General features: G+C 46.3%; 2 protein-coding genes across 2 annotated transcripts; one reads left to right on the top strand and one right to left on the bottom strand.

Annotated features, from left to right (window-relative positions):
* Window positions 1-651: 651 nt before the first annotated feature.
* On the bottom strand, window positions 652-2,063 carry LOC136480709 (uncharacterized). Its single transcript, XM_066478175.1, has 6 exons — window positions 1,920-2,063; window positions 1,636-1,770; window positions 1,289-1,529; window positions 1,153-1,180; window positions 908-1,045; window positions 652-787 (listed from the first exon to the last, which is right to left on the bottom strand). Exons 1-6 carry the CDS (start codon window positions 2,061-2,063, stop codon window positions 652-654), a joined length of 822 nt encoding a protein of 273 aa, XP_066334272.1.
* A 5,922-nt stretch (window positions 2,064-7,985) lies between these two features.
* LOC136480708 (uncharacterized) lies at window positions 7,986-8,414 on the top strand. The gene has a single exon (XM_066478174.1). The coding sequence runs from the start codon at window positions 7,986-7,988 to the stop codon at window positions 8,412-8,414; it is 429 nt and encodes a 142-aa protein (XP_066334271.1).
* Window positions 8,415-16,028: the final 7,614 nt, after the last annotated feature.

Here is a 16,028-nt window from a genome sequence, read left to right as displayed (position 1 = left end):
AGTCTACAAGCATCAGTGAAAGACCTCCAAGCGTGCCTGCTCCAAAAGCGCCACTTTAGGGAAGACCTAGAGGTGAAGGTTCTGGCATTAGAGAAGGAGCGCGAGTAAATGGAGGTGGAGAGCCAGTCGATGTCCGAGCAGCTCAGCCGTAGCACTGATTGTCAGAAAGGTAGGTCTCAGAATTTTGTTTTGGTGGTATTCAGCACTGTGAGACGTCTGACTATTATACACAGCACTAGAGATGGAGCTCGGCCTTTCCTAGGTGGCCTTCGGCCAGATTCAGGAGGCGAAGGAGAAGGCGGAGAAGATCGAGAAAATCACTAAAGATATTCGACATGAGTGTTTTTCACTCTATTTTGACTTGTGTGGCCTTAAGCGCATGCATAGCATACGACTGTCTTGTTTGCAGAGTATCGACACTAGGCTCAGGAGCAGTTCTAGGTGCTCGTGGAGCAAGTGAAAGCCCATGATGAAAAGCAGGAGGTGATGACCGTGGGAATCCAGCCCGTGCTAGACTGCGTCAATCTTGAGCAACCTGAGGGAGCATGACTACCCGAAGATGAGCCATACCAGTCGGATGTCGATCATTGCCAAACAGCATGGGCGAACTTCAAGGAGTTCGCACATAGCACCGCCCGTGTTGCGACTAGGCTAGGTCCTTAGTCCCCAGACCATGGCTAAAAATTCCTTAAGCCACTTGCCGGAATGCTTCTGCTTGTTCATGTAGAGCCTTTTCTTCAACGCGTCGAGAATCATGCCGTTGGCGCGCTCAACTTGTCCATTAGCCCTAGGGTGCGCAATCAAGACGTACTTAACTGAGATGCATCTTTCGTTGCCAAAGTCCTAGAAATTGGCACTAGTGAATGTGGACCCCAAGTCGGTGATGATGCTATTTGGAAGGCCAAACCGGTGAATGATGTGGTCAAGCAGCTCGGCTACCTTCTTCGCTGTAGCTTGGACCAGGGGTTTGTATTCGATCCACTTGGAGAATTTGTCAATGCAGACGTAGACCCAGCAGAAACCTCCCAGCATGGGCTTTAAAGGCCTGATCATATCCAGTCCCCAGCATGCGAAGGGCCAAGATGTAGGAATCGTTTGCAAGGCCTGGGCCGGGACATGGATTTGCTTAGTAAAAAATGACAATTCTCGCACCAGCGAACAAATGCCTCAACATCGGCAACTGCAGAAGGCCAATAGAAACCAGCTCAGAAGGCTTTACCGACCAGTGTTCTAGAGGCTGCGTGATTGCCGCAAGTGCCGACGTGGATCTCCTTGAGTTTCTTCTCACCGTCTTCCACAGAGATGCACTTGTGGAGTAGCTCTACCTTGGCGTTTTTATGATATAACTTTCCTTCAACTAGGATGTAATGCTTGTTGTGCTGGGTGAGGTGTTCTCTCTCTGTGTTGTCAGCTGGGACATCAGCAATGGTGAGGTATTTGATGAAAGGTTCCCTCCAATCACTGCTCGGGCCAGGGACCGTCGCGACTAACGGCTCGATAGGTGGCTTTTCTTCAATGTCTTCGTACCCCTGCTTGATCGACAACGTCATGAGGTCCTGGACGAACACTCCGGCAGGAACTTCGGCTTGGGTCGACCCTAACTTTGACAGCGGCTGCTTGGTTGTCAGCCCAAACCACATGGTGGTACTCGATACCATAGAACTTGTCTTCTAACTTTCTTATCGCGGTGCAGTAAGCGTCCATCTTCTTGTTGGTGCAATTCCAATCCTTGTTGAGCTGATTGATCACGAGTGCGGAGTCGCCGTACACCTAGAGGCATTTAACGCCGAGCACGATAGCTATACAGAGACCATGAAGTGCCATCTCGTATCCAAGTCATACTAGGTGCACATTCCAGGAATATCCCCCAGCCAGTACAAATTGCCAGGGATAGCATTGGTATTCTCTCCTCAAACCACCTCTGCTTCTTGGGTTGCGCCTACGGGCTTGCAGGCGGCCCACGACCCGGTGTCGTGCTCCTGCGGGAACTTCCTCCTTGCCGGCGGAGGTCTTTGAGGGTTCTTTGTGATCTCCACCTGGGAAGCCTCCGCTTGAGCCTCCATTTCACCATGTGGGCCGTCGCCTTCTCTTAGACCGTCGGAGCCTCCACCTCAGGCTATCCGGTGACCTTCGCCGGTCATGGCCGCTGGGGTGAAGGCCTCTGACTAACTTCCCTGCACATCACTCATGCAATCGGTTAGCGTTAGTTCCTATTGTTGTAGTGCGTCTTAGCCTCCGCGGCTCATAACCGTGTCCCAATAGATATTTAATTATTATTTGTAATAACTTATAGTAGTACTTAGATGTAGAATTGAATGATATCTAAATTTTTTTATAATAGCTCAACTGGATCATTGAGATACAAATAAAAATATGTTACTTTATTTCATCTTTCATAATAGCATTTATGAGTAATTTGAATGCAAACTTAGGGTCTACTTTGCATTAACTTTCATAATAGCAATGTGGGTAATTTATAAAAAATATTAGGGTGTTATGTTAAATTATTTGTTAGTAATTGTAGAACTGGGTAATTTAATATAAATTTAGTTGATTTATTTGAATTATCTTTCACAATAACTGACTTGAGTAATTAAGATACAAATTTAGGGGGTTATTGAGAAATATTTTTCATATCGACAAGATTGGATAATTTAGATATAAATTTAGGTTTTATTTCGAATTGTTTTTCATAATGGAAGAGTGGGTAATTTCAATTTAAAATTAGGGGTTTACTTTATGCCTTTTTTATAATGGCAGAAGTGGGTAATTTTTTATAAAGCAGAATAGATCGCATGACTATTATTGATTACGATGATATTCTATCAAACTAAGGGCTAGATTTGCTTATTATTTTGAGACTTTCTAAGATTATCTCTTTTTCTAGCACGTCTAGTGAGAAGTGACGTGGAGGCTCCATTGGGGCCTCCAATTAGTAATGGTAAGATGGTAGAGGTGGGTAAATTTTTATAGAATAGAACATATTCAATGATTGTTTTTGGTGACGACGATAAGAGTCTACCGAAACAATGACCAAATATTTCCGATTATCGTAAGAATTTATAGAATTTATTTTTCGAGCATGTAGTGTTTGGTGAAAATAAACATGGCAGTACAATGAAAAAAAGAAGGACGAATGCCGAACAGATGGATTCCTATTTCTTCATGGTTGAAAAAATTTGTCTCCTCTTTATCTTTTATATATAATAACTGCATTATGACACACATGTAAGTTGTTTTTTTGTCATGTCTGTGATATTAACTTCTATCTGATTTTTTGGGTTAATACTTCAATGAAAGTGATGGTATGGCCGTTAATTCATTAACCTAGTGCCCTTCGCCAAATAAATAAGTAACCACGTGAGGGTAGTTGCTTGGCCCCCTTGTGATAGGGTACTTTTTAACGTGTTAATATATCCAAAAAGAAAACGGATTAATAATAAACAACAAGATTTTGGGCTATCTTTTTATCTATAATGGCAGTGGTGGGTAATTTCTTAGAAAACAAAATAGATCAAATGGTTATTAATGGCTAGTGTTTTGATTTGATAGTTAGATGTTTCTGATTAACGTGAGAATTTCTAGCATTTATCTTTTTTGTTAGCGCGTCTGGTGAGAATTAACGTGGAGCCTTCATTGGGGCATGTAATTAGTAATAGTAAGATATGTTACAAGGAAAAATGTCATCTCATCCTTTTTTTAACATGCCAAATTCAATATACATCATAAAAAACAATTTCAGGAGACAATGTATTTTAATTTCAGGGATGGCGTTTTTATCGCACTGTCTCTACAAAATCATTTCGGAGCTCAAAGGCCAACACCACTCCTGCCTCAGGAAACCCCAAAGCATAAAAGAACCCACCCTGGCCCAACCGCACATTCTTGGTATTGTTATGAAATCAAAGTTTAGAAGAGATATGAAAATGACAGTTTCAGAGTGACCAAATTAGCGAGATGGAGATAAGTCGAAGCATTCACATTGGGAAGATCTTATGTTCATAATAGCCTCCTCCTACAGTTTGTCATTATAAATAGGAGGTCACTTTCATTAGATGTAACACAAGTGAAATACAAAAGAGCTCTCACTTACTCTCCATTCTCTGTTCTAGACCTATTTAGTGTCTATGCGAAGAATTCAATTTCTATTATGTTCTGCCTACCTTGCTAAGGGTACAACAACAACAACAACAACAAAGCATTTTAAGTCCCAAACAAGCTGGGGTAGGCTAGAGTTGAAACCCAGCAGAAGCCATCAAGGTTCAGGCACGTGAATAGTTGTTTTCCAAGTACTCCTATCTAAGGCTAAATCTTTGGGTATATTCCATCCTTTCAAGTCTCCTTTTATTGCCTCTACCCAAGTAAACTTCGGTTTTCCTCTACCTCTTTTCACGTTACTATCCTGGCTTAGGATTCCACTACGCACCGGTGCCTCTGGAGGTCTCCATTGGACATGTCCAAACCATCTCAACCGGTGTTGGACAAGCTTTTATTCAATTGGTGCTACCCCTAATCTATCACGTATATCATCGTTCCGAACTCGATCCCTTCTTGTATGACCGCAAATCCAACGCAACATACGCATTTCCGCGACACTTATCTGTTGAACATGTCGTCTTTTCGTAGGCCAACATTCTGCACCATACAATATAGTAGGTCTAATCGCCGTCCGATAAAACTTGCCTTTTAGCTTTTGTGGTACCCTTTTGTCACATAGGACACCAGATGCTTGGCGCCACTTCATCCCCCCTGCTTTGATTCTATGGCTAACATCTTCATCAATATCCCCGTCTCTCTGTAGCATTGATCTTAAATATTGAAAGGTATCCTTTCTAGGTACTACTTGACATTCCAAACTAATATCTTCCTCCTCCCGAGTAATAGTGCCGAAGTCACATCTCATATACTCAGTTTTAGTTCTACTGAGTCTAAAACCTTTGGACTCAAAATCTCCCGCTATAACTCCATTTTCTGATGCACTCCTGTCCGGCTTTCATCAACTAGCACTACATCGTCCGTGAAAAACGTACACCAAGGGATGTCCCCTTGTATGTCCCTTGTGACCTCATCCATCACTAAGGCAAACAGCTAAGGGCTCAAAGCTAACCCTTGATGTAGTCATATCCTAATCGGGAAGTCATCCGTGTCACCATCACTTGTTCGAACACTAGTCACAACATTGTTGTACATGTCCTTAATGAGCCCGACGTACTTCGTTGGAACTTTATGTTTGTCCAAAGCCCACCACATAACATTCCTTGGTATTTTATCATAAGCCTTCTCCAAGTCAATAAAAACCATGTGTAGGTCCTTCTTCTTCTCCCTATACCGCTCCATAACTTGTCTTATTAAGAAAATGGCTTCCATGGTTGACCTTCCGGGCATGAAATCAAATTGGTTCATAGAGACCCGCGTTATTGCTCTCAAGTGATGCTCGATAACTCTCTCCCATAGCTTCATAGTATGGCTCATCTACTTAATTCCCCGGTAATTAGTACAACTTTGAATATCCCCTTTATTCTTGTAGATCGGTACCAATATACATCTCCTTCACTCATCAGGTATCTTGTTCGATCAAAAAATATGGTTGAACAGCTTGGTTAGCCATACTATAGCTATGTCCCCAAGGCATCTCCACACCTCGTTTGGGATGTCATCCGGTCCCATCGCCTTACCTCCTTTCATCCGTTTCAGCGCTTCTCTGACCTCAGATTCTTGGATTCTCCGAACAAAGCGTCTATTGGTGTCATCAAAAGAGTCATCCAACTAAAAGGTCGTGTCCGTATTCTCACCATTGAACAATTTATCAAAATACTCTTGCCATCGATGTCGGATCTTATCCTCCTTCACCAAGAGATGCTTCCTTTCATCCTTAATGCACTTAGCTTGGTTGAAGTCCCTTGTCTTTCTCTCACGAACCCTAGCCATCTTATAAATGTCATTCTCTCCTTACTTCGTGCTCAAATGTTGGTAAAGATCCTCGTACGCTCTACCCTTTGCCACACTTACAGCTCGCTTTGCAATCTTCTTTGCCACCTTGTACTTCTCTATGTTGTCCACACTCCTGTCATGGTACAAGCGTCTATAGCATTCTTTCTTCTCCTTAATAGTGAAAAATCCAATAAGTTCTTCCACACACCTATTCAAGCACACATGTACAGAGGAGTCGTTGTTGCACAGTCACCTTGCTGCGCAGGTCGCCGCTTGAATGAGCAGGCCACATTCGTGGGTGCACCAGCCCTGACGCCGCATGAGCCTTTGAAAGATTAGGGCTAGGGTTTTGAACAGTCTTTCTGTACCTATATGTGAGGAACAACATTAACAAACCATCCTAATGGACGTCCATGGATGCCCAGGTCTCAATCGGGCCTAACAGGCTCACCCATGAATCATCAAACAGGGTTCCATTAGGCCTACTGCGAATATTTGCTACACAAAGCCCTTGTGTATGCAAATAGTGGCTCGAAGTCCACTCCGTCATACAAACACATCACCCAAAGTCTATAAAATTAATATTGGTTCAAAGTCCTCAAAAAAAAGCGCACGGCATAGTTTATATTTTGTTGCAAATTATTGGGCTGTTCTACTTTTTGTTCGGCCAACAATCCCTCTAGGCCTCTACTGGGCTTTTCTCGGGTAGTTTAATCTTTATTGGGCCCAAAAATATCTTTTCCAGCACAAGCAAGAGGCTAGGCTGCCCGTCAAGCACACCACCGATCGATCACTGCGACCCTGCGAGCATCCGGCCGGCGGTCCGCAGGGGTAGAAGATGTAGCGTAGGACGCTTACATCTACTACCATGGTCGTCGTTTTGAGGCCATGAAGGAGGATCGTTTTAGGTTCCTTCCTCGCAATGATCATGAGGGTATTTGGTAGGTCTTGGCACCACCAGAAAGTGATCCAACTCTGGAAGCAACAGTGCGACATGTCCATGCCATGCAGGGGGTAGATGAAGAAGTCAAGGGAGAGCTGCGTGCATCGCAGAGGGCCGAGAGGAATCTCTAGAAGCAGGTTGACAAACTGCGTGCTCAACTTGGGCTGCCACCGATCTACAAGAAGCCCCAGTCGTTCACCATGATTGACACCGCCCCATAGGTGTTTGGTGCCTTGTTTAAAGTTACGACATTGTTAGTTCATGTGTCATGTCTAGTCTTGTTTTGTCTTTATGAACTTTAGTGATTAGATGTCTTTAATTGTGAACTTGGATGATTTGGAGTTTGTTTGATTGCTAGAAGTTTGTGGGCATGTCCACAAATTCCATAGGTTTGAACCTTAAGTTTAGATGAGGTCTTAATGCAGATGGGTTGCTTTATCATATCTGTGCTGTGCTGTTTTCTGGAGCAGCTTGTGTTCTTTATCTTGTATCTCGAAATCTGGGCTACCAAAAAATCTGAAATTTTTGTGGAGATATCTAGACTTCTGTATCTTTCAAATGTCTCTAGAATCACATTGATATCTGTTCAGGTTTGTGAGATCTAGCTGTCACAAGTTGATGTTTCTGTGTAGACTGGAACCCAGAACCGATTCGGTTTAGCTCTGTTTTTGACCATGTGTATATCTGAATCTGTAAAAGTGTTATAAATAAAAGTTGTAGCTGATCTCCTAAGCTTTCTAACCATTCTTGGTACGCCTCTATTGGGTGTCTGAAACTCAAGTTATGACAGATTTACCAAACTGTTGTACTTGAATCTTGTCCAGAAAATCCTCAGCGTTGTTCCTTATCTTTTATATGTTCTCTATAATTTAGAAATCTCTAAAATTTTGTGCATTGGTTTGGAAAGCAGATGTCCACAAGAGGAGGAAGAGTTAGAGGCCGTGGTCATTGTTGTGGTGCTCCCATGAATCCACCACCACTGCCACCAGTGACTATGGAGCAATTGATGGGAATGCAAGCACAGTTGATGCAAGCCATGATGCAACGCTTGGATAATGAACCTGCAAGAGGACCACCGCCTGTTCAGGTTAGAGACAAGCATGGAGAATTCATGAAGGGTTGCCCTCCGGTGTTCACCCATGCCTCAGACCCCTTGGAGGTAGATGATTGGTTGCATGATGTGGAAAAACAACTTAACATAGCACAATGCAATGAGCTTGAGAAGGTGTTGTATGCTTCTGGTCAACTCCAGGGAGCAGCTCAGGATTGGTGGGATTCTTTCCAGTATGGACTCCCCAATGATGCTCCTGTTATCACCTGGCGGGAATTTAAGGACAATTTCCGGTCATATCATATCCCTGATGGACTAGTGGAGTTGAAGCAGGAGGAATTCATGTCCCTTAAGCAAGGATCCATGTCTGTGGCGGAGTATCATGACAAGTTTGCTCAACTATCACGCTATGCTCCAAATGATGTAGCTGAGGATAGGGAGAAGCAACGCCGCTTCCTCAAGGGACTCTATGATGGCCTGCAGCTCTAGCTTATGTCCAACACATACCCTAACTTTCAGGCATTGGTGAACCGCGCTATTATGATTGACGATAAGTGCAAAGAGATAGAAGCCAAGAAGAGGAGGCTTCAAGGGCAAGCTTCTGGAAGCAATACCCACCCGCGTGCCTATCCCTAGTAGGGTTTCAGTAGAGGAATCAAGGACCATCTAACCAGAGAAACCGTGGTTAGTATCCTCAGCGTAACCAATTCCAACAACGCCCTCAGTACCAGCAACAGTTTGGTAATCGGCATCCCCAGCAACAGACCGGCAATCCGACATCATGCCAGGGAATGCCGAACAATGCTCCTATGAAGAGTGGTGTACCCAATAACCCCAACGCATTCTACCACTATGGAGAAGTTGGTCACTATGCTCATCAGTGTCCAAAGAAGCAGAACCAACAAGCTCCACAGAACCAGAATGGCAATCCGAAGTTCAATGCCCGACCACCTCACACCACTAAAGTGAACTATGTGTCATCTGATGCAGCTCAGGAGACACCCGAGGTCATGTTGGGTATGTTCAGTGTTAACTCTATCTCTGCTATAGTACTTTTTGATTCAGGTGCTTCGCATTAATTTATTTCCCAAGCTTTTGTTAGAATGCATAGCATACCTTTATGTGCCATGAAAAACCCCATACTAGTAAATTCACCGGGAGGTAGCATGTCAGCTTCTTATTGGAGTCCCTCCACTAGTATTCCCTTAAGGGGGGTAGACTTCAAAGTGAAACCTATTGTGTTGAGAACAACGGGAATTGATCTTATTCTGGGTATGAATTGGATGAAACAACACCGAGCAGTGATTCAGTGTCAGGAGAGATCTATTGTTGTGACATCACCCAATGGAGATAGAATTTGTGTAGAAGTGGTATTGCAAGCTCAGTCAATGGCCACTATGAACTAGCTGGATGGTGATGCCAATAAACAAGATCGTGTTGTGGAGGAGTTCCCGGATGTTTTCCCCGATGACTTGCTAGGTATGCCACCTGACCGTGACATTGAATTCATTATTGAATTATTACCTGGAACTGCACCAATAGCTAAACATCCATATAGAATGAGGGTTAATGAATTAGAAGAGCTTAAGAAACAACTAAAAGAGTTGCAAGAAAAAGGTTTCATACGCCCTAGTTCTTCCCCATGGGGGGCACCTGTGATATTTGTGGATAAGAAGGATGGTACCCAATGGATGTGTGTGGATTATCGTTCACTTAATGAGGTTACTATCAAGAATAAATACCCTTTGCCAAGGATTGATGATTTGTTTGATCAGTTGAGAGGAGCCTATGTGTTCTCCAAGATTGATCTCCAGCTCAGGTTACCATCAGCTAAAGATTCGAAACTCAGGACATACCCAAGATAAGCATTCACTACACTGGTATGGCTTATATGAGTATACCGTTATGTCTTTTGGATTGACCAATGCACCTGCATACTTTATGTATCTGATGAATAAGGTGTTCATAGAGTTTCTTGATAAATTTGTGGTGGTATTCATTGATGACATACTGATATTCTCCAAGACTGAAGAACAACATGCTGAACATATAAGGCCGGTCTTGCAAAAGCTTAGAGAACATAAGTTGTACGCTAAGCAGAGCAAGTGTGAGTTTTGGTTGAAGGAGGTCTCTTTTCTGGGTCATGTTGTCTCCAATGGTGGAATAGCAGTGGATCCAAGCAAGGTGCAAGATGTATTGAATTGGAAACCACCAACCAATGTAAGTGAGATTCGTAGCTTTTTGGGATTGGCTAGATACTACAGGAGGTTCATTGAAGGTTTTTCCAAGCTTGCTAAGCCTATGACAACTCTATTGGAAAAGAATGCTAAATTTGTATGGTCTGATAAATGCCAGACAAACTTTGATGAGCTAAAGAAGAGATTGACTATAGCTCCAGTGTTGATTTTGCCTAGATTTAAGCAAGAACTTCTCTATATATTGTGATGCATCTCGTTTGGGCCTTGGATGTGTTCTTATGCAAGAAGGAAGAGTGGTGGTGTGGGGGTACGACCCCCAGTATCCTCAAGACAAGACATGGGCCGCACCATCAGAGGTGGCCCAGTCCACAAGATCAAGGCATGCATGGCGCTACTCGATGTGCAATGCAAGCTATTGTATAGTACCAAATAGGATACTTTACTTGTAACCCTGTCCCTCCAGACTATATAAGGAGAGGCAGGGGTCCCCTAGCGGACATGATCCATCTAGATCTATCTACTGCATCTCAATACAATACACCAAAGACACAGAACATAGGGTATTACGTCGATCAGACGGCCCGAACCTGTCTAAATCGCTATCTCTACGCCTTATGTCACCATCCAGTTCCTGATTACGTGCACCCCCACTGACAAATCTACCATCGCGGGATACCCCTCGGTGGACTGCCAATGATATTCTATCGATAGTTGGTGCACTAGGTAGGGGTGTGTGCTTGATCCATGGCGAGCCAGATGGACCTCAAATCAACAGCGCGTTCTCGTCATCAATCTCATGGAGATCCATGCCGGTCCACGACGACGATTCATCGCTGGCTACATCAGCCCCCACGACCATAGATCCGATCTTGGAACCACCTCCGAGGTCACCTTCATCAACAACTCACCGTCCGCTTCCTCGCTACCAGAGGAGGCAGATCAACAACGATGATCTGATCGTATCCATCGATCGGGTCGGTCTGAAACTCGCTGATTGCCTCTCCATCGCTGAATCAGCTCTGGACACTATGGTTCAGCGCCAACCACCCTCCGATCCAGATCTATCGGAGGCTGCTCGGGAAACTCCAGGGGTTACGGCCCTACCCTTCGGATTCACCAACGCTGCCGCCGCTTACCAACAAGCCCTGAGGGGCAAATTCACCGACCAGGTTGAAGACGTCCATCCTCTCGCCGACTAGATAACGCCATACGTCGCCGACTAGACTTTCTACCTAAAGCTAAGTCACATTTTAATATTCTTCTAAATATTCTCCAATCTTCGTTAATCGTCATAATGTTTCTCCGGGCTGTTTTCTCCATGTTTGCTCTCCAAACGATTTACCGAACCCCTGAACAGTCCAGTTGATGCTCGGATGCCTCTAGAGATGGCCCTATTTCTGGCTCCTCTCTACACGTGCACTGAGCGTCTGCCCTCTGCATTATGGGTGGTCAGTAGTGGCTCCTTAGCGACGCCTGTTCCTCCTACATGTGCACGGGCTCCGCGCTCCACGTTATGGTTAACAGGCTAGCTAGGGCTGGAGACTCAGCTGCACACTAACTGTTCGGGCGGTTTATATTAAATACATCTTCACACCAACTGATCGTCAAGCTACATACGCCATTTTTTTCTCCAGAGTTCATTTATTTTTACATCATGTACTACCTGTTCTACATGTTTGTGTTGCAGGATCATAGTCCAGGTGATCGGACCACCTGGTGCTCGGACTTCTCCACTGATCAACTAGGTCGGACCGCTTGGTTCATGGACTCCATCGCCAACCAGTTGATCGGACTGTTCGTCGGTCGCTTCTACTCAATGCTCATTTCACCGCCGACCAGTTGACCAGACTGTTCGTCGCTCATGCTTCATCGCCAGCTACGCCGATTACTCCTCGGCGCATGGATACTTCGTGCTCGAGGACTAAGTGGGCACACTTCACCGCACGACGTCGTCAGCTACGTCGGTGCTCGGACCTCGCTGCCTATGCCGAGGACTCCTCAGTGCTCAGACCTCACCGCCTACGTCAGAGGACTCCTCGGTGCTCGGACATCGCCGGCTTCGCCGGGGACTCCTCGGTGCTCGGACATCACCGCCTACACCGGGGACTCCTCAGTGCTCGGTCATCGCTGGCGACACCAGGGACTCCTCACTCCTCGATGCTCAGACATTGCCAGCTTCGTCGGGGACTCGTCGCTCCTCGGCGCACGGTCATCACCGGCGACGCTAGGAACTCCTCGCTCCTCGGTGCTCGGTCATCGCCAGCGCCGTCGAGGACTCCTCGCTCCTCGGTGCTTGGTCATCGCTAGTGATGCTGGGGACTCCTCGCTCCTCGGAGCTCGGTCATTGCCAGTGATGCCGGGGACTCCTCGCTTCTCGGTGCTCGGTCATCGCCAGCGACGTCGGGGACTCCTCGCTCCTTGGTGCTCGGTCATCGCCAGCGATGCTGGGGACTCCTCGCTCCTCGGTGCTCGGTCATCGCCAGCGACACCGGGGACTCCTCTCTCCTCGGTGCTCGGACATCACCAACGACACTGGGGACTCCTCGCTCCTCGGTGCTCGAAGATCGCTACCGACGCCGGGGACTCCTCGCTCCTCGGTGCTCGGTCATCGCCAGCGACGCTGGGGACTCCTCGCTCCTCGGTGCTCGGTCATCGCCAGCGACGCTGGGGACTCCATGCTCCTCGGTGCTTGGTCATCGCCAGCGATGCCGGGGGCTCCTCGCTCCTCGGTGCTTGGTCATCGCTAGCGATGCTAGGGACTCCTCGCTCCTCGGTCGTCGCAAGCGACGCCGGGGACTCCTCGGTGCTCGGTCATCGCCAGCGACGCCGGGGACTCCTCGCTCCTCGGTGCTCGGTCATCGCCAGCGACCCTGGGGACTCCTCGCTCCTCGGTGCTCGGACATCACTAGCGACACTGGGGACTCCTCGGTGCTCAGTCATTGCCAGCGACGCTGAGGACTCCTCGCTCCTCGGTGCTCGAACATCACCAGTGACGCCGAGGACTCCTCGCTCCTCAGTGCTCGGACATCGCCGACGACGCCGGGGACTCCTCGCTCCTCGGTGCTCGGACATCAGCAGCGACGCCGGGGACTCCTCGCTCCTCGGTGCTCGGACATCACCACCGACGCTGGGGACTCCTCGCTCCTCGGTGCTCGGTCATCGCCAGCGACGCCAGGGACTCCTCACTCCTTGGTGCTCGGTCATCATCAGCGACGCCGGGGACTCCTCACTCCTTGGTGCTCGGACTTCACCAGCGACGCTAGGGACTCCTCACTCCTTGGTGCTCGAACATCGCCAGCAATGCCAGGGACTCCTCGCTCCTTGGTGCTCGGTCATCGCCAGCGACGCCAGGGACTCCTCGGTGCTCCCTTGGTGGTCGGATCTTGCTATGTCTCATCGGTGTGCTATCAAGCTGCTCCATGCTATTCGAATCAGGGTGCTGATCTTGGGCAGCATGTCTGGGGTCTTGATACGTGCATGTTAGACGACGTCAGCAAGCTTTTAGACTTCTTTTTTCTTTGACCCTGCTACAAGATTCATTCTTCGTCTTCCAGCAGGCTTGGGGACTAAGTGGGCACACTTCACCTTGTGGTGAATGTGCTTGTTCTCATCTTAAGGCTACGCCCGAGGACTAGCTGCCTGCTCAGGCTAGTTTTCTACTTTCTGACCCTAGGCACCACGCGACTACGTCACCTACTATCAGGCTCGGGGACTATCTATGGGGTACGACCCCCGGTATCCTCAAGACAAGACATGGGCCGCACCATCAGAGGCGGCCCTGACCCACAAGATCAAGGCATGCACGGCGCTGCTCGGCGTGCACCGCAAGCTATTGTATAGTACCAAATAGGATACTTTACTTGTAACCCTGTCCCTCCAAACTATATAAGGAGAGGCAGGGGTCCCCTAGCGGACACGATCCATCTAGATCTATCTACTGCATCTCAATACAATACACCAAAGACATAGGACGTAGGGTATTACGTCGATCAGATGGCCTGAACCTGTCTAAATCACTGTCTCTGCGCCTTGTGTCACCATACGGTTCCTGATTACGCGCACCCCCACCGACAAATCTACCATCGTGGGATACCCCTCTGTGGACTGCCGACGATATTCTAGTCAACAAGTGGCATATGCATCTAGACAATTGAGGAAGCATGAGTTGAACTACCCAACTCATGACTTGCAATTGGCAGCTGTGGTTCATGCTTTGAAGATCTAGAGACATTATCTACTTGGGCATAAGAGTGATATCTATATAGATCACAAGAGTTTGAAGTATATCTTTACCCAGTCAGACCTGAATCTAAGACAACAACGTTGGTTAGAATTGATCAAAGACTATGATTTGGAAGTGCATTATCATCCGGGAAAAGCAAATGTCCTAGCTGATGCACTTAGCAGGAAGAGCTATGCCAATGGACTTCGGATGATATTTATGCCAGCAGAATTGTGTGCTGAAATGGAGCATCTCAACTTGAGCTTTGTCACTAATGCAATGGAATTGGTGATAGAGCCTACCTTGGAGCAAGAGATACGCAAAGGACATTTGGAGGATGAGAAACTTAAGGAGATAGCGGAGAATAAAATGCTTGGAAAGGCACCAGGATTCAGAATGGATGAGAATGGTACTCTTTGGTTCGAGGAAAAGGATATGTGTACCTGAAGTGAAGGCTATCCGTGATGCAGTTCTGTAAGAGGCACATGAGTCTGCTATTTCTATACATCCCGAAAGTACCAAGATGTATTTGGATCTCAAAGAGAAGTATTGGTGGTATGGTATGAAGAGAGATGTGGCAGAGTATGTGACTTTGTGTGACACTTGTCAAAGGGTGAAAGTTGAGCATCAAAGACCTGTAGGGTTGCTACAACCAATGAAGATTCCTGAATGGAAATGGGAAGAAGTTGGTATGGATTTTATAGTAGGTCTGCCCTGCACTCAAAGAGGTTATGATTCAATATGGGTAATAGTGGATCGACTCACCAAGGTTGCTCACTTTCTAAAAGTCAAGACTACCTATACAGGTGCAAGGCTAGCAGAGTTGTACATGGAAAGGATAGTGTGCTTACACGGTGTTCCCAAGAAAATTGTGTCTGATAGAGGCACTCAGTTTACATCTCAATTCTAGCAGAAAGTACATAGATCTTTGGGGACAAAGTTGAATTTCAGTTCTGCTTACCACCCACAAACTGATGGACAGACTGAAAGGATCAACCAGATTTTGGAAGATATGTTGAGAGCTTGTGCACTACAATATGGTACTAGTTGGGACAAGAGTTTGCCATATGCTGAGTTCTCGTACAACAACAGTTACCAAAAGAGTCTCAAGATGTCACCTTTTGAGGCGTGGTATGGGTGTAAATGTAGAACGCCTTTGTTCTGGAATCAGACTGGTGAAACTCAAGTGTTTGGACCCGATGTCCTTAGAGACGCAGAAGAACAAGTGAGAATGATTAGAGACAACTTAAGAGTGGCTCAGTCCCGACAGAAGAGTTACGCTGATACTCGCAGAAGAGAGCTGACTTTCGAAGTTGGAGATTATGTGTACTTGAAGGTCTCACCAATGAGAAGTGTGAAAAGATTCAATATGAAGGAAAAGTTGGCACCGAGGTATATTGGACCTTTCAAGATCCTAGAGAGACGTGCAGAAGTAGCCTATCAGTTGGAACTGCCTGAGAGTTTGTCAGGTGTGCACGATGTGTTTCATGTTTCTCAATTAAAGAAGTGTTTGCGAGTACCAGAAGAGCAGATTCCTTTAGAAGAACTTGCTGTTAAGGAAGATCTCACATATGAAGAGTATCCGATAAAGATCTTACAGACGACAGAAAGAGTTACAAGGAGCTGAGTTATAAAAATGTGCAAGGTGCAGTGGAATCGGTATACAGAGGATGAGGCTACTTG

This window comes from Miscanthus floridulus, chromosome 9, assembly GCF_019320115.1.
Source record: "Miscanthus floridulus cultivar M001 chromosome 9, ASM1932011v1, whole genome shotgun sequence".
Classification (NCBI taxonomy): Eukaryota; Viridiplantae; Streptophyta; class Magnoliopsida; order Poales; family Poaceae; genus Miscanthus; species Miscanthus floridulus.
The sequence above is the reverse complement of the archived record's forward strand: the minus strand, read 5'-3'. Positions and strand labels throughout refer to the sequence as shown.

Bases quoted from the DNA above. Each gene is read 5' to 3' on its own strand.
- LOC136480709 (XM_066478175.1), bottom strand. From the start codon at position 2,063: ATGGAGGCTCAAGCGGAGGCTTCCCAGGTGGAGATCACAAAGAACCCT. The intron at 1,530-1,635 runs GTTTGGGCTGAC...TCGATCAAGCAG, and splicing joins GTATCGAGTACCACCATGTG to GGGTACGAAGACATTGAAGA. The intron at 1,046-1,152 runs GTGCGAGAATTG...GGATATGATCAG, and splicing joins GTTGAGGCATTTGTTCGCTG to GCCTTTAAAGCCCATGCTGG.
- LOC136480708 (XM_066478174.1), top strand. From the start codon at position 7,986: ATGAAGGGTTGCCCTCCGGTGTTCACCCATGCCTCAGACCCCTTGGAG.